The 25,912-nt window shown below is 34.2% G+C and overlaps 1 protein-coding gene across 2 annotated transcripts in view; it reads left to right on the top strand.

Annotated features, from left to right (window-relative positions):
- Nucleotides 1-25,912, top strand: part of VPS13A (vacuolar protein sorting 13 homolog A) — a 97,815-nt gene that overhangs the window by 53,521 nt on the left and 18,382 nt on the right. The window contains exons 40-60 of one of the 2 annotated variants that reach the window (XM_071731352.1): nucleotides 1,130-1,222; nucleotides 1,697-2,053; nucleotides 2,718-2,819; nucleotides 4,120-4,278; nucleotides 4,395-4,656; nucleotides 5,542-5,702; nucleotides 6,836-6,939; nucleotides 8,162-8,459; nucleotides 9,610-10,005; nucleotides 10,696-10,800; nucleotides 10,895-11,041; nucleotides 14,872-15,000; nucleotides 15,691-15,824; nucleotides 17,478-17,607; nucleotides 17,944-18,176; nucleotides 20,102-20,255; nucleotides 21,095-21,241; nucleotides 21,782-21,863; nucleotides 22,981-23,050; nucleotides 23,527-23,632; nucleotides 25,513-25,626. In XM_071731352.1, coding sequence (XP_071587453.1) covers nucleotides 1,130-1,222; nucleotides 1,697-2,053; nucleotides 2,718-2,819; nucleotides 4,120-4,278; nucleotides 4,395-4,656; nucleotides 5,542-5,702; nucleotides 6,836-6,939; nucleotides 8,162-8,459; nucleotides 9,610-10,005; nucleotides 10,696-10,800; nucleotides 10,895-11,041; nucleotides 14,872-15,000; nucleotides 15,691-15,824; nucleotides 17,478-17,607; nucleotides 17,944-18,176; nucleotides 20,102-20,255; nucleotides 21,095-21,241; nucleotides 21,782-21,863; nucleotides 22,981-23,050; nucleotides 23,527-23,632; nucleotides 25,513-25,626 — 3,483 coding nt within the window. Of the gene's footprint in view, nucleotides 1-1,129; nucleotides 1,223-1,696; nucleotides 2,054-2,717; nucleotides 2,820-4,119; nucleotides 4,279-4,394; nucleotides 4,657-5,541; nucleotides 5,703-6,835; nucleotides 6,940-8,161; nucleotides 8,460-9,609; nucleotides 10,006-10,695; nucleotides 10,801-10,894; nucleotides 11,042-14,871; nucleotides 15,001-15,690; nucleotides 15,825-17,477; nucleotides 17,608-17,943; nucleotides 18,177-20,101; nucleotides 20,256-21,094; nucleotides 21,242-21,781; nucleotides 21,864-22,980; nucleotides 23,051-23,526; nucleotides 23,633-25,500; nucleotides 25,627-25,912 lie in introns of both variants that reach the window. The other variant, XM_071731351.1, reaches the window with a different exon arrangement.

The following is a 25,912-nucleotide window of genomic DNA, read 5'->3' as shown; positions in this document are numbered from 1 at the left end:
AACATGCATATAGGTAAATCTCTGAATCTAGGTTTTCTGTAAAAAATAGCCTGGGAAAATAATGAGAGAAATAGAAATTCACATGACCTTCCATGGCTGTCTTTACTTAAGAAAAAGAAAATTTATGGTATGAAATTATATGAAGACTACTAAGACTACAAGATTTCTAAAGGCTGATATCAATGTGAAGGTTTTATATTGCCTAAACTTTGGGGACATTAGCAATGGATGAATTAATCCACCTGATAAATAGATTTCCCCAAATACCCAGGAAACTTTTCTCTGGATTTAGACTAGCACAACTGGTGAGGTCTGCTCTGTGTGTTTCTCACATATGCCTTGTTCTAAAGAAGATGTTATTCTTCATAGTCAGCTTCCTGGCTCTAACATAGTACTGTCTTTTAAAATAATGACTAGACAGCAAATTTAAAAAGAGTCTTACTACATCTAGGTGCTTTATTAACAATATAGCTCTATGATTTTGGCTTCAGACTTAAAGAGGGTAGATTTAAATGAAATACTAGGAAAAAATTCTTGACTATTGAGGGTGATGAGACACCAGAACAGCTTGTCCAGTGAACGTGTGGGTACCCCCTCTGGAAGTGTTCAAGGCCAGGCCAGATGGGGCTTGGAGCAATGTCATCCCAGTGGAAGGTGTCCTTGCCCATTCTGTGATTGTAGTATGCCTTAGATTTGGTTTTGGTGAATCTTAGCAAGTGGAAGTATGCAAGGAGTGACTAAAACAAAGTTGGAGCTGTGTGATTGTGATAGTTTTGCTCAGGAAAGCTGTAACTGTTGTTACTGTATTGTCCTTAACTGGAAAGTCTGGTTCTCATCTGAAGTCAGAAGCACAATGATTCAATGTGTTTGAAAACATTGGCAGACTTTATTAAAGAATAGAATTACTGACATGTATTTTACTGTAGCTGGCATTTGAGTATTTAGTGATTGAGAATGGCTGAAGTGGTGCTTCTGATACATGTTTTAAAAGTTCAGATTACTCATAATTTTGAAGAACCAAATAATGGTAACTTTTCCTTTCAGTACTTTCAATATGTCGTATTTAGAAGTACATGATTTTAAAATTTTTGTTTCTCTATTTATCATGTTTTTTTACTGTTTTGTATAGGTTTTACAGCCATGTGACTTCTTCTTTGAAATGAAACAGATGGGTTCTAATCCACAGACAGCTGATCTAACGATTAAATCTCTGACAATAAAAGTAGGTAGACTTCTACTATATTTTAATTTCTCTGCTATTTCTGCTTACAAGGTTTAGTACTTCTGCTTGTGGGATATGTTTCTTATAGAAAAAAAATGAAGTGGGAAATTATTTCTGTTCTTGATCAGGTCGTCTGCCCATTAAGAAACAAAACTGAAAATGAACAACCACAATGCTTTGGGTTTGGAATCTGAAGTTTTTTGAAACAGATGTGCAGAGAAGTTTTCAAGTCTTCAGATAGAGCACTGTATGGTGTGGTTTAGTAAGCTCCCATCAGGAAGGTAGACAGGGACTGGAAATCAGAATAGGTTGAACTGTAGATTGTGAAAAAGAATGTGTTTTTAAACTTAGTAGTTCTGTAAAGATCAGAAGTGTTTTGTTTGTCTAAAGTATTCATTATAATTATGGTGTCTGAAAGTAGCTGTTTCCTGTATACGTTCCTCATTTCCAGTAATTTCAACATCTTATTTTTAGGTTTCACCAATAATCATAAACACTGTAATAACTATTACATCAGCCCTTTATCAGACTTCAGAAACAACAGAAGAAGAGATCAGTCAAATTCCTCCAGACTTGTGGAATAAAAAAGATATAAAAAATCTAAAAATGTGGTTTCTTGAAGAGTCAAATGAAAATGAAGATACAAATCCAACCACTGAACTGGTTCCCACAGGAGAGTCATTGAAAATGAATATTGAATCTGTTTTTATAACACTTGAAGCTGGGGTTGGGCACCGAACTGTACCAATGCTTTTAGCCAAGTCCTCATTTCTTGGAGAAGTCAAAAACTGGAGTACTCTAATCAATCTGCGTTCCCATCTTGAACTAGAGGTGAGGAATCCTCTATGAGAAAGAGAAGTTTTCTTAAGATATTAAACATGTTATGTTGCTTTGACAATAGAAGACAAATCGTTCATGTGTTTGACCAAGTTCCTGCAGATACATGTTGTGGGAGCAGGACAGGAATGACATGTTAAGGTAGCAAAAGTAAATATTGACTGACTTTTATGTCACTAATTTCCAGATATGAGCCAGTTTGGACATTCTCTGTACAGTCCTGGTACCACATAGTATTTTATAAAAATAAATTCAACTGTAATTATAAACTTAAGATTGTCAAAAAGCTTAGCTGGTTGCTACTCCAAAGTATTGATGGAACAAGCTTTTGGAAACTTGTATAGAATGTAAATTGCAGATTGTGCAATACCTTTTACTGTCAATAATACACTACAGCTAATGTATTAAGTTCTTTATTTTAAATCTCCCACCCTATATCATTTACTTTGAACTGGTTCTTTGTAGTAGAGACTTAACTTCCTCTTTTATTTTTTTTTTTGAAGCATTTGCTTCATCTTTTGGTGTGAGCTGAAAATGCAATGTGGTTAGAAAGCTTCTATATTACCAAAGAAGAATTTTAAGTCTTCTAAAATCTGAATATTATTAATTGATTTAATAGTTGCATGTAATTTTCTGATTGACTTCTGCATTTCAATAGGTACACTATTTTAACGAGATGTTTGGAGTGTGGGAACCTTTGCTTGAACCACTAGAAGTTGAGAAGACTGATTTATTTAAACCATGGATTCTTGAAATCAAGGTATTTTCCAAATATGAAATCAGCTCTTCCTTTTCAATAGCTTATTAAAAACAAATGCTCCACGCCTTTCATTGCTGAAACTAATCTCACAGTCTTGTTCTTGTTGACTGTTGAGAGTTTTTTCCCCTAATCAGTGAATACCAACCGTTGCACAAGGAAAGATGCAGACTCATATCTTTTAAATAATACCATCCTTCAGGTGGCAAGAAGATTTCATTCTAGGTGCACTAGATAATAATAGTGCCTTTATATAACTCACTTTAAAGTTACATCATACACTAATGATGCAGTCAGTGACTTCAGAAAGATGGAAGAACACTCATCTTGTTCCACGGTAGTGTAAGCAGCAGAAACATATTTGAAAAACTGTTCTCTGACTAGCACCAAGTACACTGTCAGAATAGTGCTCTTACCAGTGCAGTACCATCTTCGATAAGGAAGTACTGTATATTCTGGTCTCAAAGTAGATAAGCATTTTTTCTTGGTATTTTCAAAATTTTTCAAGTATTCTTGGCATGAGAGGTCACTCAGAGTGGAAAAACTGTCCTTTTACTAGGACATTATTTAAACATTCATTATTCAAACAGCTCTCTACAGCAGTGGTTTTGGAAGGGTATAGATTATGCACTGAGATATAGCAATTAAGAAAATTAAGAAATTGCAAGTAAGAATATTCCTAAAAACTTTCCAGAAGGATGAGATGTAATGCAGGAGAAAGAGAGAGGATAGTAAGTCAAGCCTCATATCCTCGTGTCCAGATTTTAAACTTAACATTTGGAAATACAGAATTTCTAGAGATGTTAAAGGCCAGGAAAATGTATTGCTTGTGAGATTTATTTTTTTTATTCAAACAGATTAGAACATACAATATTTTGTTTGGAAATATATAAAGACTTAAATTTTCCCCGAATTCGTAAGACATTCATACTGTCTTACAAATAGAAAATCAATTATGTAAAACAGTTTTTACAGTATTACTTGATCTATTAAGATGAATGTTTTCACACATTCACTGGATATGTCAATAGTTTGTATGTATGCATATGTTCTTCATTTTTGTATTATCATAGATTTAGCTACTGATACTGGAATTACATCGACTGGTAAAATACATCTTTTGCCTCTTGCCTTCTGTAGTCTCTCCCTCTAGTTTTATATGAGAATAAAAACATGAACTAAAAAGAGGAAATAATGGCAGGACAGAGAAATGGGAAATGAAGAGAAAAAGAATCTTGAGGTGAGATTTATATCTACAGAAGGGGACTGTTTAGATAACAGTTCTTTAAAAATCTTCTTTCAGATGAAGAAGAAGGCTAAAAAAGCATTGGTTGAGTCAGATGCAGAAGAAGAAAAATACAAAGTTCCAGAATATAAAACAGTAATAAATGTGTCCTCAAAAGACCAACTGAACATTACTCTGTCGAAATGTGGGCTACAAATGTTGAGTAACTTGGGCACGGTAAGGAAGATTACTTAAAACTGTAGTGTCAGAATTGTTAAATGAATGTTTGTACAGATACTGTCTATGAAGTCTCACTCTGTATTTGTGTTTTGTATCCATACTTTGCTTTTTAGGCATTTGCAGAAGCAGCCAGTCAAACTTCAGACATCTTCAAAAAAGATAAAGCACCATTTGTAATAATAAATTCTTTAGGACTTCCCATCTCGGTCTCAACTAGCGATTCCTTCAGTGTCCTTAATGTTGAGTTTGGAAAAAAAATGTTTGCTTTAGGAGACGGAGAGACTTTAAATATGGAATTTGTCAGAACTAAAAATGAGAGTGACCAGTTCACAGCAATGACAACTCTGAGCAGCAAGAGGTTTTACATTCAGATCAGTAAGTTTCAAAGGTCATATGTCTTCTGTGTTTGTAAGTACTGTATGATGCCTAACACTGCATCTTGTACAGGTCAGTAAGCAGGGGGAGACTACATAATATGGAGTGCTTCTTTGGATTCTAGGTCCATGACAGTATTTGAAATCCTGCTTTAGTCTTTGCAGCTAAAAGTTATACGTATCATGACTGTTAATTTTTGTAGCGTAAGTTTTCTATTATGATAAATTATTTTGGTAGTTCATCTTTATTTCATAGTTTTTTTCATAGTCACATTTGTTGCTTGTATTCATGTGCTAATGCAGAATTAGGTTGTCGATTTTTTTGTTCTTTCTTTAGGCAGAATTTTGAAGCATCCATCTATGTACATGTCTTCATAGAAGGAAGTTACAAGGGATAGATACTTTAATGGAGCTAAAGCTAACACTAAAATTTATCTGTTTTTAATAGTGTGTGTTAACAATTTAAAGTTGATTTGTCGTAACAGTTGAATTCTTCAAAACTAATTTTTCAAACTGCTCTTGACTATGATTTATAAATTTATTTATTTTAGCAGTATATATGAGCTATATGTTGTTGAAAAGCCACTGCATCTTGTAAACATTTCTTTTTACGGTAATTTTATTTACAGGGGCAAAACTTAATTAAATATTTCACTGGTGAGCTAACTGACTCTTTTTCCTGTGGTGAAAAAGTATCTTTGCTGTTTCTTTAGTAACATTGCAAGATTGTCCTTATGAAAAGCAGTAATTGTCTTTTTACATCTGCTTTAATTTTTGTTAATAGATTGAACAATACAGAAATTTTTATTGAATCAACATGTCTTTGTTTCAAATCATATCTTTGTGCTCCTTTTGAGTCTTTAATTTCTCATCTTGTAAATTCTAGCTCCAGAAAACCATTCCACTGTGGAAAAGATTCCATTGACAAAAGTGGGTCGATGTATTTACAGTGTGAGACATAAGGAATCAGGTGTTGAGAGGTGCATTGTCTGCCAAATTGATACTGTTGAAGGAAGCAAGATGATAACTATACGTTCACCTATTCAGGTTATTATGTTTGCATACATTACAATATAAACACTATTTAAATTTTTAATGCATGAAAATTATTCCAGAGTCTTTAAACATTTTTAAGAACATATTTTTAAAAATTATCTGAAAAAATCCTATAACTTTGTTATTGTATATTGTGTAGTAGTTTAGAAGAGATTTTAAAGAATAAAAGGAAAAAAGAGTATATAAAAATATGGAAATAATAATAATAATAATAATGAAAAAAAGAAACTTTTCCAAAGGGTCAAAGACAGGGGATATAGTAGGGATAGAAATGAATCAGGCTCCTAGATCAGGATAATTGATCAGCAATTTTTTTCTAATGCCAGCAATAATTTCAGTATTATTGGGCTTTCTACTTTGTGACAGGTCTCTCTTAAACTTACCTTGGTTCTATAAAGTTGTCTTTCTGTGGAATTATTTCTTTTTCTTCATCCTGTACCACTGATAAATTTATTTCAAATTTAGTACCAAGTTAGCTGAAGATAGACACTATATAGCTTACAGGTACCAGCGTAGTCCAGATATCAGTATTCTGTAATGAGAGTGTCCCTGTTACATGTCACTTCCTTCTTTTGCCCGGAATGGTTTTTATAACTGGGCCAATAACCAGATTTACTGTTCTAATCCTTCCTAAATTAATTTTTTTGCCAGAACTAATAATGCCACTAAATTAACCCTGAAATAATAAAAAATGTTTGCAAAGAATAAGGGAACAATACACCCCTCAAATTAAAAACGAAAGTTGATGGCTTAACCTTAATAAATATTTGACTTCCCTAGTTCTATACAGTATAGATTTTGATCAACAGACCCTTCTATCTGTTATATTTTTAGGAGGAAGCTCTTTGGAAAGTTATATATAGTTCGGGTTTTTACAGTTTTATGTTTATCCTTGAAAAGAATGCTACAGCTAGTTAATTTCATAATTAAAATATAGCATTAGCTTGCACAACCAAATAATTTAAAGAGATTTGCTGGTATCAGAGGCAGTTCTTTTGAAATACCTGACCTAGAATGGTAACTGACTAAGATGCAAAATGAGAGTTGCCATTCTGTGCTCTATTAGGCTCAAAATATCTTTCCAATTTTTCCTAATGTATGTTTCTGAATTTTATTTCACATAGATAAGGAATCATTTTTCAATCCCATTAAATATTTTTGAGGAAGGAAGATGTTTAGGAACTGCTTCACCAGAAAATGAATTCAGCATACCATTGCCTTCTTACAGGTACTTCATTGCATTGGCTTTTTATAGTGGAATGTGTTTATACATTGTTGATTACTGTATCCATACAGTGATGCTAAAAATTGTTTCCCTTTGCTAACTAATTCTGTAATTACTATCACTGTTGGATAGGGTCTTCTCAGAGCATCTAGTCTGAGTAAAACAGAAGACTATTCAATTCTTAAGCTGGAAGTCTTTTTAAATACAGTATACTGAATAACCTAATTTACCCAAGTCACTTTAAAAATTTGAGGCTTGATGCTTCCGAAACAGTGTTTGTTATCCACACAGGACAGGCTTTTTCTTTGTGGAGTGCTGTCTAGCAAAAAATTAAAAGTAATACATTTAAACTCTGTGACAGATTTAAAAGAAGCCTTGTCAAGCTTAGAAAGATTTGTTTTCCAGCATAGCTATGCTATTAGTCACACCAGATTAATACCACCTTAAAACTGCAGTGAGTTTTTACGTACAGTCTGGTTGAATTGTCACCAAATTTTATTCCAATAACTTTGCTTTGGTTGTTTTGTGTGATCACAGAGACTTTTTCCTTCTGTTTTCCCTTGAACATTCTCCCTATTTATTTTTAAGATGACAGCTGTATACCTTTTTAATTAAGTTACACTTCACTGTAAAAAATGTAAGTTTATTAATATTTCTAACTATGTGTATTTTATTTAATAAAGTTTAGTGTCGTTCTGATTCATTGCACAGATCTAGGGTTGAGTTCCACTAAGCAGTAAGGAAATTTTACTATCAAAAACATCCAGTCGTAGCGCTGCTGATTGGATTAAATTAGTTGCCTTACAAAACCCATGTGTGTAAATAATTCATAAATTTGACACATATATGACTGGAAAGAAGGGCAATTTCTACATATTTGTCTTTGGAATGAATTATTTATCCATATCTTTTGCCTGGGACAGGAATATAGCAGCAGTTGTAAGGGATTTCATAGTCTTTTCATACAGATCTGTAACAGTCTCTTCTTATCACGTGAAGCATGTGGCGATATGAACAAAAAAACCCAATTGGTTAAATTGCATGAATTTTAGGGATTCAGGCCATATTTTGCTTCTTCCTTTAAGCAAGATAAAGGCAGGCAATGAGGTACTGTTAGAAATCTTCCAGAATCCAAATATTAGTGTTGTGTAAGTATTGGTGTTGCATAATACTTTTTCAGAATTAAAAAATTCAGTTTAATATTGAGTCATGCTTTCATTTACAGATCCGTACTGAGTTTGCAACCACTATCCGGTGAAAATGGAATAGACGGTGAATATGATATGTGTGAAGGAATTACATTTGATGAAATTATGAAAAATGTTGACAGTTTATTACAAAGAAAATGCCAGTCTGTGAGGTCAACCAGCCACTCACTTATTATCAATATTGTTCCTGTAAAAGACATGTTGACGTCTTCCTTATGTGCAGAAGATCAATGGGATTTCCCATATGTTGTTCATTTGTGGCCTTCTGTTCTTCTTCGCAATCTTCTTCCTTACCAAATAATTTACTCTGTGAAGGTAATTCTTTAAATTTTGTGATGTTTCCCACTGATGATATGAAGGCTTACTAACTGATTAAAATATATTTATAAAGGGATGTTAAAAAGGCTTCTGTTACATTATTTGTCAAGCAGATTTACAGTGCACATATGTCTCTACAGTAATGAAGCACTGCCAGCACACATGATTGTATTCATCTTTAGTAGTAAGTCATACTTTTGACATGTACACAAAGTAAATCCTGAAGTGTACAAACTCAGCTGTATGAGGGAGAGACATTCTGTTGTTCAAGTGCAGCTTGAGCCTAATTAAACTCTGGTTTTTCCTTGTGAATTTCATGACTGCCTCAGCATAAGTGGGTCAGCCTACAGTAGTACCCTATGTGCAGTCACAGCCACTTTTAGCAGTAGCATGCTTTTAATGAATTCTCACAGACTTGCCTTTTTTGCCACATTTTGGCTCAAATTGCAGCCTTGTGTCAGGCTTGTTTTATTTTCACATGTAATGAAATGGCTGGGTGCACTTTGTTAAAAAGTATTCATTCCAGATGAGAGCCAGTTTCAAATAGAAAACCTAAAACATGTACAGTGTGGACATTGGTTTCTCAGTGCTAAAAGTTTTGTTCTGCAGATCTGCTATGGTTATGTGCCACTGTTTACCAGTGCAGAGTTAGGATAAGAGAAATACAGTTGGGAGACACTGAAACTTTGTTTTCTTCAAATGGTCTTAACATTTAGTATTTGGACTCAAACATGGAATTTAATTATAAAGTTTTGTTGCAAGTAGACAATTACTAGATCTGGAGACTATGGCCTCTGCCAAATGTATGGAAGTAGCAGGTCTCTTAAAATTTGAAATTTAATGACAGAAGTACTGAGTTGAGGAAAACTGTCATTTAAGTGTGTTTATACATTTGAATTTGGTTACTTTTTTAGGGTGTTAAATATTGATGACCATGCATAGATTTTTCTTCTGAAAAAGATTATATTAAGATAGACCTTTAAGAATGTAAGATAGCTAGGTAGCATAGTAAGTATTTTGATATTTTGCCTGAATAACTTATATCTTAATTTTCAAAGCTAGCTAGAAAATAAAAGTTTGTATGCATTTTGAATGTGACTTATGTAAATGTACAATGTTTGGTATGTTGTTTTTTGGCTTTTTTAAGGGAAATGGGAACAAACATAACACTCTCCAAGAAGGATGTTCAGCCCAGATTCATAATGCAGTTGTGGATCAAACAAAACTAGACTTACAATTGCTTAACTATCTTGATCATAATTGGAAAAGCGAGTACCATATAAAGAGCAATCAACCAGAGATCAGCTTCATAACGTTTTACTGCATCACAGAATTGGATAAGACGGAACTGGATATTGCTGTCCATGTGACCTACACAACTGGACAGATGGTTATAGAAATTCACAGTCCGTACTGGATGGTAAACAAAACGGGCCGAATGTTGCAGTACAAAGCTGATGGTATTCACCGCAAGCATCCTCCGGATTACAAAAAGCCACTCCTTTTTTCTTTCCAGCCCAAAAATTTCCTTCAGAATAACAAGGTATTGTAAAACCTGACAGCTCTGTACTCCCCTGTGTTGTTGTATGAAAGCATTTTTACGTTTCAAAAGTTAACTGCACCATGCATGAAACCTATGATGTATCTGTTTTGTAAAAGCTGTTGGAGATGGTTGAGACTGGAAATTTGCATTAACTGCACACATAAACTGCATCAACAAAAGTCAATACACTAAATTGGATGTAGAGTTTGTGTAACAGTTGTAAAGATGTAGGACTTGAAAAAATGAATGCTACTTGAAAATGGTATGCTTGCGTGTCAGAGTTGGTAGTAAGCTAAGGTTAGATGCAGTTTACCATTTGAGTCTGCAATGTGATTTTTTTTTATTGCTGAGTATTACTCAGAGTTGACTGATGTGTGAGAGGTGACAAAACTGTTGATTTGCCTTTGAGATTTTAATTGTGGTAAGTTTTAGAAAGAATCCTTACGTGGTTGCTTTCTCTGGAGTGTCTTACCCTCAAAAGGCTTATTGCAGTTACTTTCTACCACTCTTCATTATGAACTGTCTTTGTGAGATGGTACTGGCAATTGCTTTGTCTTGACTTCTTAGTAGAAACACCTGTGCTTGTGGTGTGTGCACTGATGTTTATATATATATATGCAAACTATAAAGAAGATTGTAAATGTTTTCACTCTCTGTAAACTGATAATAATTCCGGGTGCTTCTTCATAGGTGCAACTCATGGTAACTGACAGTGAACTGTCTGATCCGTTTTCACTGGACACTGTTGGAAGTCATGGTTCTGTGGAATGCAAGAGCCACAAAAAGGAGTATCAAGTGAGTTAAACTTCTCTCTGAAATTCATTGCTTTCAGGAGATATAAATGAGATAGGAGAACTGCCTAATTCTAACAGTGTCTTTTTATTCACAGGTTGGTATCACTATAAACAACAGCAGTTTTAATATTACTAGAATTGTAACTTTCACTCCATTCTTTATGATCTCAAATAGAAGCAAATACACTTTGGAAGTAGCTGAAGAAGGCAAGGAAAAGTGGATTCCAATTGTTTTGCAACAGGTAAGCTTATAAAGGAAATATTCCGAGTTGTTTTTCTAAGGAAAATAAATAAATTGGTTTGAATGCTCACTGACAGAAATATGATCCATGATAATGTCTGAATGTATCATGTTTTTATAATAGATTATCCGTGTCCTGTTACCTTTTCTTAGTGTTGGTTTAGAACACAGTGTAAATCTGGTTTATATTGTAACTTGAATTTTTTCACTGTTAACTGCCTTATAAGTAGTGCAAGAAAATAGTGTAAGTACTGTTACTACATTTTCTTTGTTGATACTTCTCTTTGGTTTTTGCAGTGGTATCTGATAGAGTGGTTTGGTTGACCTATAGGTCATGCTGCTTTCCTGTAGGAAGTAAATATCTCACATGGACCAGCTCAGAGAGCAAAAAACTGTTCTTCTGTGACTAGTCTTCATGCAGATTTTTAGTGCTTAATGCGTTGTTCCTACAGAGGGCTCACTGCCCACCAGGCCAGACGTGCAGGAATGGCTTCTGGGCTTCTGTCTGTGCTGCTGATGTCTAGAATGTTGAAGACTGGCTGTGCAGCTTGACTGTTAACACTGCAGTATCCCACAGTTTTATTTTGTTAGCATTTAGTTTTGAGGCCATCATGTCTTCCTTTAAGACATGAAGGAAAAGATGTGCCTCTTTGAGGTTGTGTTGCATGTCTATGAATGCTGAAAGTGAGTGCTGCTGCCTTCCCTGCCAGTGAGTCTTAAGAGGCCATAACACAGAGGCTGGTCACAGCCAGGTCACAAACAGAGACTGAGTTTAGCCTATCAACTAATGTGGCTGGAGGCCCCCTCACTTTTCTTTAGAACTGTAAGTACACCGAATGGTTACCATAAGTGCTTGGAAACTAAAACACCAAAGTTAAAATACTTTAAATCAGATTTGTAAGTACATCTTTTTGTTACATCCTTAGTATGGCAAACACATGCTCATTAGGTGTGCATATTATCTGTAATGATTCTGGAAGAAAAATACTATTTAAATATCGTTACTTCAATTTATGAAACCGATACTACATTATTTGCTTTTTATTTTCATTGTTGTTCTGTTGTAATATTTTTTTTCTAGGAATAAACAGTAGTGATTAGATATTTAAGTGTCTAAGTCAGTTCCGCTTACCATAATTTTGATCATTATTTTTTAAAAAGTTTTTTGCTTTTGCTCAAGAATAGGCTGTTTGCCTACAAATATATTCTATTCCCTGATATTATTTTGTTCCTCTGAACCATACTTGTGATTGACAATACAGTTTTGAGTTCTTTACATGCACACTTGCTCCTCTAGTTTGTTGATAAAGCTCTGAAATGACAAAGCTTGATGGGCTACTTTATATCTAACTTCTTACTCTGAGAAAATATAGTCAAATTTAGTTACTTCTTGATGTTTTGTGACATATAATTGATACACAGTTATTAGAATAAATTGTACTATTTTACAGAAACTCTTGATTTTATTCTGCAAAAACTATGCAGAGTTTTGAAAGTCAAATACATTGTTACGTACATGAATTGTGGTTTTCCTGCATTGAATGTTTTATTGGTATGCTTACAGGATTTTCTAGCTTGTCCCATAAGTGTCATTGTTTTTCATTTGTTTACTAATTAATTAATCTTAGAGTCATATAGAGTCACATGGTATGAAAAGAGGACTTGATAGATTTTAGAATCATTCATGATATCATTTGAAAGATTAGATATGGAAGTTTATCATATTGAGTAGTAGAAGTCAACAGAGGAGTCTGTATAACAGAGATTATAAATTATAACAAACTTCATTACAAAGTTGCTTGCCTATCCACAGTGTGTCTATATCTTTTGATAAACACTCTCTAAAAATCCTTTTTGTGACAGCCTGTCAGGGTTGCTCGTTTGTAACTCAGTAGCTCAACCCAGTATGTTTCTTAACTCTTACAAATATAGAGTCCAGCCACTCTAGGTCTGTCTTTTGGTATCCAGGACAGATGTCCAGGACCTGTCATCCTCTTCTTGAGATACAGCTACCATAGACTTATTTATTTTTTTTTTTTTATTAATGCCTGTGAATTTTTTGAGTACTTCTCACTTTATTCTTTAGGTAAATCTTAAAAAAAACAAGTTTGTTGAAATGGTAATTCATGTCTCAGCTTGCTCCCTCTCTCTCCCCATTCTATTTTTGTCACTTCAAGTTAAGCAGAGTCCTTCCAGCTGGCTTTCGCTTTTATTCCTTTTCATTCTTTCTGACAGTCTGTCTTTTCAAGGTAAAAAGCAATCCTTTTGTAGAACCCATCTCCTTTTGGAAATGTTCCCTGTCTGAAAGGCAGTTGATCTGTCAGAAATTTGAATTCACTGTTACTAGAAAAATGCCTTATTCTGTACACTGTAACTGTTGGACATAGATAAGTATGAAATGGCTCTCCGAGCAGTGTCCATTGAATTAGTTATACTGGAAGACCAGCATACATCCCTAAAGCAAGAAAGGCAGGAAGGAAAGCTGAAAGGAAAAGCAGAGAGAGAGAAAGAGAGAATAGAAGGAAAAGAAAGAAAGAGTTTGATTCTGTGACTTCTTGTTTAGCCAGTCCTTGGTACTTACTTTGGTTTTGATTAGACTTCCATTTACTGTTAACTGATTCTCCTTGAATTGCTTCTGAGCACTCATGATTTCCGTGTTGAGATGTATTGCTATGTTTTATTCTAGTTTACAACACAATTTTAATTTCTTTTGTCTGTAGGATACATGTTGATATAAGATTACACCTTCAGTCTTGCTGTTTAACTATATTTTTTTCCTTTGTCTTCCTGCTTCCTGTGGTGTGAGAAACAATGGGAAAGGGAACTTAGTGGCATGGTAAGTTGGTGAACTAGTATTTCACCATTGAAGGTTTACATTCCAGGATTCAGATTCAATTACATATAAACATCTCATTTCTTAACCTGTGTTGGAGAAAGATGCTTCCAAAGTTATAGATGTTGCAGGTGAATAGTTTGAAGTACAGGAAAACTGGTCTATCTATTCAGACTTTGGCTCTTGCTGGTTGAGAGTTATTGTCAATAGCTTGTTCCTGTGGCAAGACTCTTACAATTATCTGGAAACTTTTAATTAGTTACAACGACAACTTTTGCTTTCCTTGTCTCCTTTTCTTATCCATCTGGTGTGCAAACTATTGAAGAGAGATTGTGGGATTTTGAACCCAGGATGGTGGTGATCTTTGTTGTGGACACGAACAGCAGAACATGCTCTCTGATTTAGCTGCCTAATGCTTTATATCTTATTTATATATGTCTTATACCATATATATGTGCGTGTGTGTATTTTTATATATGTAAAGTATTTCAGTGATGTCCTGCATACTCAAATCACTCTGGGATGTATTTATTCCGATAACTCTTTCTGTTATTGATTGTCATTGTAAGATCAATTTGTAATGTATACTTACTTGGTGAGAGATCTGTTAAAAGTCTGCTTCATTTGTTTGGTTGGTTGGTTTTTTGTTTGTTTGGGGCTTTTTGTAACAAGGTTGGCCCTTTTGGTGTTGTAGCCATCCTCCATTGTTGCCATGGATTGTTGTAGCCATCCATTGAGATTTCAAACATATTATCTATTTTAAATCTACTTCTTCATGTGAATATGAAGCCTTACAGTTACCACTTTTATCTCCTTAACTTTGTTTCCTCTTCTTTTTTCCTCTTTCCCCCTTTTTTACCCTTTTTTCCCCTCGTTCCGTAAGTAATTGTTTTTAGGTTTTTTAATACTCACCACACCTTTGGGTAGAATTCTGGTAGATGAACTTTGGGCTGAAGTGAATTTCACACTTACTTTAAAATACCTGATTTTTCTTCTAGTGCATTCCCTTCTGGCCTGAAAATGATGCAAACAAACTGCTCGTTAGAGTTGAAAATTCTAATCTTCCTGCAAAGAAGATAAACTTTAATAAGCAAGAGAACTGCCTGTTGCTGCATTTGGACAACAAGGTAAATGGTTGCTTTCAGAAGTTAGGCAAAACAACACGAATAAGTTTTATTTCCATTCTGAAAGCTTTCCGTTTTGCGTATAATCAAGTATTGTCAAAACTTAGATAGGGATAAGATCATGTATACGCAAATGTATTATTATCACGTTTCTTCCTGTGTGTGTACAGAGAGTCTGTAAGTGTCTTTTGTTACAAGCACTTCTCCACAAAGCAGCTTCATAGAAGCTGAAACAGAGATTGGTTTGTTAGTGATCCCTATCATAGGCTGAGAAGTATTTATCTTAGTTTTAAGTAACGCTAAGTTACTTTGAAAAGTGACTAATTCCCCTGAATTTGCTTCTATGTTGCATACAGTCTCATCTAGCAGTAGTTTGAAAATATATGCGTAATTTTTTTTTTTATTAGTAGAGTGTTCTTGATGCCTATTGAATGGTTCAAGGAATATTCCTCTGATAACTGCCTAAATTTTGCCAGTACAAAGCTCTGTAATTTTGATTACTAAGTGCAGTGCCTGTTACTTAGTCATTAGATAAGGAAAATATTTTAAAGACATGTTAAAAAAAGACCGCTTTCTTGGCTATTTGATGGCTTTGTCTTATGAGAGTAAAAGTTTTCCAAAATATTTTAATTACATTTCTTTACTAGAAATTAATTCCACTGTTATTTACTTCATAATTTTTACATCTGATAGCTTGGAGGAATTACTGTGGATGTTAACGTGACTGAACATTCTACAGTGATTACCTTTTCTAATTACCACGATGGTGCAGCTCCATTTCTGTTGATAAACCATACTAAAGAGGAAATTATTGAGTATGGACAAAGGTATGTAAGAGAAGTTTTAGTGTGGATGTCTGTTTGGAGGCATGTGTACTGTTACTTCATGTATTGCAAGCATGCCTGTTTCTTAGGAAACCTACTTTTTAAGAAATGGCTGTCTAATTTTGTCATAGCACCCAAAATCCATTGTTTTATAGATTGAAAAAAATTAATTATTAGCAGCACAGTGTTATGCAGTGCTAGGTCACTGTTTTAAAAATAAGTAGCTCTTTTGTAAGCTCTCTTGTCTCTTTTTTTATATTAATTTTGGGGTCTTACCCTCTATGTTCTGGCTGGTGGCAAAGAATTTACTTGGCTTATCTGGAACTGTGCAGGTGCTGACTGTGCAGAATGGTAATAAATGAGTTTTAAATGTAATTAGATTTGAGACTTTTACTGTTCTGCCATATTTATGAGATTTAGCTGAAATAATGGGTTAAAATTCATGGGAGACATGAGGAAATAGACTGAAAAATGGGAAGGTACTTGCATAAGTTTCATCAAGCCAGACCAAAACTGAGGCTATTTTAACACAAGTAATCAGTGAAAATTTTGTTCTGCACCTGAATGCATCTCTGCTGGTTCTGCTCTCAAACTCAAATTCTTTGTAATGCTTTGCTACTGTACACAGATAGGGTGCAGTGCTAAGAAGACTGTGTATATCTGCAGCATTCTCAGCCTGTTTTTTTCCTTTCAGTCAGTCACAGCAGTGTTTAAAGACTTTTACATGAAAGGTGGAAGATCTGCTAGTCAAATTGAGCTTGGAGCTGTGTGTTCCTCTTTGAAGAATATAGTCAATAAAGTGCTTTGGTTTTATCTGTAAAGATTAGTGATTTTTTTTTTTTACCTTCTTCAATGGCTTTTGGGCATCCCTTGTGCCCATCAGGGGTAGCCGAAAGTTAAAGCGTGCTGTTAAGGTCATTGCCTAAATGCCTCTTTAAATACTGACACACTTGGGGCATCGACCACCCCTTTAGGGAACCTGTTCATGCTTTTGACTACTGTTGTGGTAAAGGAATGCTTCCTAAGGTCCAGTCTGTCCCTCCCCGACTTTAGTTTTGAATGATTTTTACACATCCTATCACTGGGTCCCAATGATAAATGCTCAGCACCTCCCTCTCTACATCCTCTCCTGGGATAGGTTCCTTTCAGAGGGCTGTGGAAGACAAATCTGCCAGTTTTTAAGTGAATGGAGTATAAAATGGAATTTAAGGGAATGGAGTTTAAAATCTCTTTGTCTGAAAATACCTACTATATCCAGATACAAAAGTTTTCCTAAACAATGGATTTTAAATACACTTTTTTTGCTCTTGGATTATTAATGTTTGGCATCGCAAATCTTTAATTTTCCTTCCAGCTTGTAAGCTCCATTTTATTTTTTTTTCTCTACATAATGTTTCTCTGCTAATCAAAATGAGGAACTTTTTAAGAGCTACTGTGTATACTTTATTTCTAAAGTATACATTTTTATTTTGAAGTATGAATACTGTTTTTATTATTGTAATGGGTTTATGACTCTTTATTCATGCATGATGTTGTTTTAAGTTTTCATTTTGATTAATTTCAAAAGTAATTAAAGGGTTGTTGAAGTGCTAGGCTGCAAAAGTCATTGACACAAAATAGTCATTGACATTTTAACTTCATACTACTATGTTCTAGTTCCCTCTGTGAATTGGAAGACTGTCTTCAGCCAAATAAGGCAGTACTGTATACTTGGGCAGACCCTGCAGGATCTAGAAAATTGAAATGGAGATGTGGAAATAGAACTGAGGAAATTGCCCCCAAAGAGGTACATTTACTATCTGAATAATTCTTAATGTTGTACTGTTCCTCTGTGTATTACTCAAATTTCACAGGTAGTGAGTATTATCAGCAAATCTCATGAGGCTCAAACAGAGGAGTAACAACACTGTTTGCTGGAATTTATTCCAATAAGCACTTGTTGTCAGTTCAAAAGCACGTGTGTGTGAGAGCAACTACTGTAAGACTTCATAATTAAACGCTGTATTATTTATCTCTGCCTTTAAAAGTGTCTTTTGTTGTTCATGTTGCTGGGACTTAAATACTTGCTTGTGCAGTAGAATGAATATTAGAGTTGTAAAAACTTTTTCTCTCTTGTTTGTAGGACAAAATGGAAATACTCAGCCTGGATTGTAAAGTGATCTATTTAGTGTCATTTTTTGAAGGCTTGCAACGTATTGTCCTGATCACTGAAGATGAGAATGTATTTAAATTGACATATGAAAGCGTAAAAGCAGAGCTAGCAGAACAAGAAATCATTCTTTCTTTGCAAGATGTTGGAATTTCATTGGTTAATAATTATACAAAACAAGAAGTGTCATACATTGGAATTACAAGGTAACTTATTTTGTGTGCAACAGTCTAAAATGTTTAACTTTTCACTTTGGGGTGTGATGACAGAGGAAAAAGAGTTCCGGGTTAAGAGTATCTAGAATTGCTTGAAGGATCTGCAGAAAAGAAGGTGAAGGGCTTTTTACAAGGGCATGCAGCAATAGGACAAGGGGTAGTGGCCTTAAAATGGGAGAGGGTTGATTTCAATTAGACATTAAGAAGTAAATTTTCTCTATGAAGGGGGTGAGGCACTTGAACACGTTGCCCAGAAAAGTTGTTGATGCCCTTTCAGTGGAAATGTTGAAGGCCAGATTGGACTGGGGGCTTGAAGCAATGGGGTCTACCAGGAGGTGTTCAGTCCACGGCAGCAGGGTTGGAACTAGATGATCTTTAAGTTCCTTTCCATTCCAAACCCTTCTGTGAAATGATACAGTACATCTTTTTTTTCGAACATAAAGGTTTTCACTGAGTTTTAAATTAATGCATATGCTTTCTGTATTTGGATGTGTGTGTATTTGCAATGCATTACTGTAACACTGTGTGGCAAATGCATTGTTCTCAATACACTGCACAGAAGTACTTCCTGTCCATGTAGTTTGAGGAGTAATAGTAAGAATTTTAAGGACTAAGGTGTGTGCATAGTTTGTGTCAGTGGGTTTTTCTATCTTCGTTACAGAAACAAGTAGCTGAATTCTGTGTTGAAATTTTTGTGCAGTAGTAGCTTGAAGTTCTGTAGGTCTTCTTACTTTTGAGAAGAAATTATGAGAAATTATGGTGACTCCAAGGCTTTTAATATTTCAGGCTTTCTACTACAGCATTTCAGAGGGAAGCAAAAAAGTGAACTCTGGTTAAGAAATAGGTGCTATTGTATATTCAGACAGGGACATTTGAAAACACTCAAGGGACTCTTGCTTACCATTATCATAAAAATGCAAAGCTCTTTCTGAGGCTAAGCAATTATTCTTTGGGCATGGTAAAGGCCCTGTTGTTCAGAATGTTCTTATTTGTGAAATATCTTGTTATGAAAAGAATGGAAAAGTCAGTATGTATCTAACTTGATGCACAAACAAGTTTCATACACATTACAGCACATCCAGGAGGAAGGAGGGAGAAGGAAAAAGGAAAACTGCAAGCAATTTCAAGATACTGCTCTATTTTGTATTTGTTTTGCCCTTTAGGTCACTTTTTTTTTTTTTGGTGGTGGTTCTGCCATTAGTGTTTCTAAACAGAGACACAGATAAAGCTAAAAGGGATTGGATTGGTGGCCTGTGTCTGGAAAACTCTGTATTTGTGAGCTAATCTAACTTGTAGAAAGAATTACCCTCCATTGGTTTGTTGGATAATGTTGGTTTGTTTTGACTGTAAGGTGAAATTACACACAAAAGCTTTTCACAGAAGCAGTAGAATTAAAAGGAAAAGAGTCCAGTGCCCTTAAAGGTTGATTAAATAATTTTTTTGTTTTATTAATATAAGTAAGAGGCAAAGGAAAAGAACTGATTTTGAGACACTGCCTAAAAAAACCAAACAAAAATCTTGACTTCAAGAAGTTCTCAACTTTCATTAAATTCAGATATGGCAAAGTATATGGAAGAGTATATGCAAAATACATTGAGATTAAAGAATAATGGATGGCAGTACTGTTGAAAAAGAGCTTCCTGTTTAAGTATCCTTACACACCCATCTACATCAAACTGGGGAGTTACACAGACATGCTGTTGACTTTTCTATATTGCATTTCATTGCAGAAACTGGCTCCAATGTAGCACCAAGAGGACAATGGGTGATTTTTGTATTTTTTTATTTACTATAGTTATGTTTTATGATGTGGTTTCTCATTCTGTAGTTGTAATCTATTAAAAGCAATACTGTAGTAGGTAAAATTTTTGAAAAAGCTAATCCTTCTTTCTTGATCCTTTGTTTTGTTTTCAAAGTTCTGATGTGGTTTGGGAGACAAAACCCCAGAAGAAGTCAAGATGGAGACCCATGAGTATTAAGCAGACTGATAAATTAGAACAAGAATTCAAAGATTACTGTGAGCTAACACCTTCAGAAAATAAGATTATTGAGTTGGAATCAAACGTTTTGGTAATACTAATAGTTCTCTAGTTCTGTTGTTTACATCTATACACGGGAAAAATACAGTGTATTGATTTTTACTGTCCTTGAAACTTCCAGTGAAAATTAAGATAACTGATTTACATAATCCATTTGAAAATCTTTATCTCTGTATAGCAAAAAAAAAGCCATTGGAAAAAAAAATCTGTAAACATTTGAAAGCTTGCTGTAGACTTTTTATTGCTAGTCTATAGTTTTGGAACTCCTGTTACGTTTTTGCAGGTCATGGGACTAGATATGCTTAAAGCTATGGTAAAGGAGCCTTTCATTTAGTTCATTTCTTATACCAGGGAAGTGGACAGGTCAGCAGGGTGTTAGTTTTGGTTTGCTTGTTTCGTTGCTTTCACCCAAGATAATTCAACTTTTGTCAGTCAACCACAGATGAAAAACTAATCCCAGAAGTTACTCAGTAATGTCAAAGCATGTTATGCTTCAAATGCTGCTTTCCTTGTCTATAAATATATTCTAGATATTCATTAGAATTGTGTCGTAGGGAAATGAAAATGGCATATGTAAATGAGCCAGATTTTGTATCAGTCACAGACCTTTGTTACACTAGTCTGCTTATCTTTTTGAAAACCATTAAACGATAGTAATCCCCTAAATAATGCTGTATTTTGTAGATCTACTTCTATGGAAATTTATAATAAAATTTGATTGTTTTAAATAAGTGGGATTTATGACAAGGGACTTAAAAGCTGCAAGATTTCTACTGCTAAGCTATTTCACTATCTAACTTCTAAAGTGTATTATAAAAAGCATTCTTTTGAAACGCACAATGTACCAAATTTTGTTTAATAATACAATAGGTGTGTTTAACTCCTAATGGAATTAACATGAAAATTCAACAACCAAATGAGATTCCTATCAGAAGAAATTATCTGCCAGCTTTAAAAGTAGAATACAGTTCATCTGCACATCAGAAGTCTTTCAGAATTCAGATTTACAGGATACAGGTGAGTCTTAAGCTATTTATTAAGTGTACATTTAGAGAAACTTGGACTTATTTTTAGAATTGTTTGGATCAGTCATGTTTTGGTCTTAATTGTATTCATTGGGTTTTACATCACTGCTTCTCAATCTTTAAAAGTAAAACTTAAAATGAAAAAACTTCAAACAACTGTGATTGTTCAGGAAAAAGCACTTACCATTCATCTTCCTTGCTTTTTCTTGTGGCTTCTTTTTTACAGCCAACTGAAAAATATATACAATTTGTTGTCTTGCATATTTTCAAGTTTTAAAAAAGTGCTTTGCAAAAATTGTGTGGACTATTAATTACCACCAATTTAAGAGAAATTTTCTAGACTACTTAATAATTTAATTTTGAAAATTGGAAAAAATGTGGCATTTTGAACCACAACAGCTGCTTCTTTTTCTGCTTTTGAATTGGTGGAATGCTACAGGTAACGTTTGTAATTCCATTGATTGCCCTGATTTAATATTTGACTGTTAAAAAGCTAACATGCTGCATCTTGTCCTATCCTTACCCCTATTAGATACAAAACCAGATTCCTGGAGCCATATTTCCCTTTGTGTTTTATCCTATTAAACCTCCAAAGTCCATCACCTTGGATTCAGGTTTGTTGTTCTAGTTTAATGTTATTCTTCTAAAATGACAAGGTAACTTGCTGGCACTGAAGTTAGCTGTACCACTTTTCTCAAATGAAGTCTGTATAAGCTTACTGTCTACAGATAACTGAAATACTAATATCACAGATAAGGAGGTAGTTTACTCTGCAAAGAAGATATAGAGAAAACCACTTAAGCACTTAACAGTCAGAAAAAGAAAATTCTTACATCCATTGATATAATCCTTTCAAGTACATCTTTTTGACACTGCTTTAGTGCTCTTGGAGAGTGTAACATAGAAGTTGTATTTGGATCAAGCTTAAAATAGGCTTTTGGCAGTTGCATTCAAACCACAGCTAAAACTTAATGCTGACTAATACAGGAGAAGAGTTTTACATGCATTTACAGTTCTGGGGCAGTGTTTCATTTGTCATCTTTAGTCATATGATTTTTCCCTACTTCCTCAAATAAATAGTTCATCTTAGTTGTGTCTTTTTTCCCTAGCTTGCATGACATAGCTGATCTAATGGCCTATCCAAAATCATCTTACTTATTAAGAAAAGAAATATGTGTCAGTGCCACTCCATACTCAAAATGTATATATTTTGCCTGTTTTGCATGTAGCCTTCTAGCTTCTCCATGGCTTGGAGCCTAGAGCTCAGTGACAAAACTTCCATTAATTAGGGCAAAGACCAGAGTAATCCAAGGAGGGGCAGATGTTTGTTTGAAATACAATTAATTTCAAGCTAGAGTGCATAAATTGGTGGATTTTTTTTTCTTTTTTCTGTTTAGTTGACATTTTTGTATTGTCTGTTGGAAAATCTTATTTCATGACTAGAGAAATTATTTAACTCTAATATTATGTAAATATTAATTCACCTTCAAATGGAAAAGCTACATTTTCAGAGATCAGTGAAATAGTTTTGATGTTCCATTTCATCCTTCTGTTCCTTTCTGTTCCTGCTTTTTTCCCTGACTTACTTGTTTGCTGGTCATATCAATTTTGTAATTGTACATTATATGCTTGAGAAAATCCTGGACATACATGACATTTTCATATTACAATATACAGGTATGTATATCGTATAAAAATCTTTGCTGATCTCTTTATTTTACAACTTCATAGCACCAAAACCATTTACTGATGTCAGTATTGTCATGAGAACTGCAGGACATTCACAAATATCTCATATTAAGTAAGTATTTTGACACATTGCATTTCTTTTGCTGTTGATTATGTTTAATCAAGCTTTAAAATGAGAATGATTACAGCCGCAAATATAATGCAGGATTTTACACCAAGTCATTCTTGGAAGGATCAGAGCACTTTCAGAGATGAAAGCTCTGCCCTCTGTATTACCCATGATTGCAAAGCAAGAATTTTTACCTTTACCTTGTAATGCAGAATTTTTATCTTTAATTTAGAAGAAGCCTGTTTTATGGTGCTGTACACAGTGTTAAATGCTGCTACTTGATAAAAATTGTTTCAGTTACAGGAAATATGCTTATTTTACACCACAAGAGGGAGCCTGCTTTTCACCAGTAATGGCAAATCCCTCAAGAAATAAAACAAAGTCAGTCCTTATGTCGCCTAAATACCCTAGATAAATTCTAAAGTGTTGCCCATTTTCTGAAAATACTTGTTAATAATTGTTTTTTGTTTCCTATATAGGTATTTTAAGGTCCTGATTCAAGAGATGGATCTTAGATTAGATCTTGGCTTCCTCTATGCAGTGACTGAATTCTTTACACAGACTGATGTGCCAAGTGACAAAGAGGTAGAAACCTTTTGTTGTTTTAAGTGGAGAGTAGAGGGCAGTGTGAGGGAACTGGATTTCTGTACTGTGGGGAAAATGAGAAAAGTTTGTATATAGCAACAGTAGAAATAAAATAAAATAGTACGAGGTGACAGATATTCTGATTGATAAATAATAATAGAAACTTTGGATGCAACTGTAAGGCAACAGAGGACCCACATTTGCCAAAGAAAAAAAAAATAAGCGGTATAGATACTGGTATCTAGTATAGATACTATATGTATAGGTATAGTGCAATTCTGATGTATCTTTGGCATCCTGTTCCTGTTCAAAGCATTGAAATTTGAATGTCAGTGCACAACAAACTGGAAGTACACCTGTTTTGTCTCTATCAAAAATGCTGCCAGTGAAAAATGAATTAGAAATATTTTCATAAAAGATCTTCCAGGTTTAACTGAGTAAAAAGTTACTTTTTCATGGGGCATTTAAAGGTATAGTCCTACTCTGTGGCAAAAGAAAGGTATGTTGGAAAGACAACTTATTTTGCTGTTTATTTCCCTATACCTACACATCAGTGATGTAAAAATTATTGCTGCTCAGGGATTATACTAAAATAAGGAATAAATATTAAAAAGTTGATCCAATGTAGCATAAATTGAAAATTAGAAGGCAGTGGGGAACAACAAGAAAATTATTTTCTACGATAAGATGTCAAGCAAGACAGCATTATCATTATCATTTGAAAGTTTGCAGCAGAATAAAATTGTGTAAGAATTGGCCTGAAAGTTTTAGTTAGATGAAAATACGTACTAAGTAAATTTGCTACTTCTGCATGGTATCATGTGTTAAATATATTCTAGTTTCTTACTGTTGCTTCTGAAGTGTGTGGAGTTCTTTGTTTTGAATTTTAAAAGCACATTCTCCTTTTAGCAGATTGTTTGTAGCCTGTTTTCTGCCCTGTAATAAATGAAAACTAAATGTATTGTCCAGGTCACAGGCACTTACGTGGTTACCTGAGTTTGGCAATGTCAGGCATAGGGATCTAGTTGAATCTTCAGGGTCCTGTCTCCCTTTCCTGTTGCTGTAATTTGAAGCCTGTGGGTTCTTTGCAGAGCTCTAGCAGCATCACAGTTTTGGAAAGACTCACAAAACATAATAATTGCTTATTGACTTAGGAATTTTTCTCACTTGGTAGTAATGTAAATTTTAAGTAAAATTTTAGCTTCATGAATGGGATCCTCTCTGTAGAAAGGCACCTCTATCTAAATCAAGACCTAAGGATGTATTTACATTTAGTCTTTTCTTATAAAATTATAAACTCCTGAAGCAAAACTCTGTAGTGTAATTTTTTTAAGGCTTTGGGAGTCACTGTTGTTAAACAGCATAAAAATTGAACATCTTCAAAAATTTAAATAGTAAGAATGAGCAGTCTAACTGACTGCTCATATTATAAGGAAATTTGAAGCATTTCTTAAACAAAGCAGCCATATAATGAACATTAATAACGTTACTTGAGAATTTTTTCAGAAATGTTGCAGCATTTTCATATGCAGGAATGTGTTGCCTAAACTTTGTGATTCCCAGCATTTTGTTAGGGCATACAGTCTGTTGCATTTGTTCATACCAGGTATAATGTGAATTTTAGACTATTGTTATAGGTCGAAGAATATGCTAATTTTCAAAGTCCTTTTTATACATGTTTCCCCTAGTTCACACAAAAAAGGCAACAAGTAAACTCTAGTTAGAAGTCCTCAAAGTGTCAACTCTTCAAGGAAAATAAGATCAGGAGACTATAAATAGTATTCACCAATGTATTGCATTATAGTGACAAATACATGGTAGTTTTGTATACACTAAATTTTAAAGGTTTTTTTTTTTCTTTTTTGGAGATGCATTTACAGCTAGAACTTTTCAAAAAGGATGTTGAATCTCTTCAAGAAGAACTAATGAGTGTGTCATCAATGGATACATCTCAAATTGGCTTGTATGAATACTTTCATATCTCTCCAATTAAGGTATACCTTTCTCACAGTACAGCCTGAGTTTGCTCTCTAACCATGAAATTTTGTCTTCTCCAGGATGGTAGGCATTGGAAATTGGCCTACTAGTAACTTCTATGGGGTTTAACTAGTAACTTCTATGGGTTTTATATTAATGGTTATGAAATATTTACATTAAGAGTTCATTATTTCATTAGTGTCCATGGCTTCCTTCATATACACATTAGTTCTTTTTATTATTTAAGAGATCCTTCCAAAATGCAATAGTTTATGTGCAGATTGGGGAATGAAGTAATTTGTA

The sequence above is a fragment of the Heliangelus exortis genome, chromosome Z (genome assembly GCF_036169615.1).
Source record: "Heliangelus exortis chromosome Z, bHelExo1.hap1, whole genome shotgun sequence".
Lineage (NCBI taxonomy): Eukaryota > Metazoa > Chordata > Aves > Apodiformes > Trochilidae > Heliangelus > Heliangelus exortis.
Note: the sequence above shows the minus strand (reverse complement) of the source record. Positions and strands in the feature narration are given on the sequence as shown.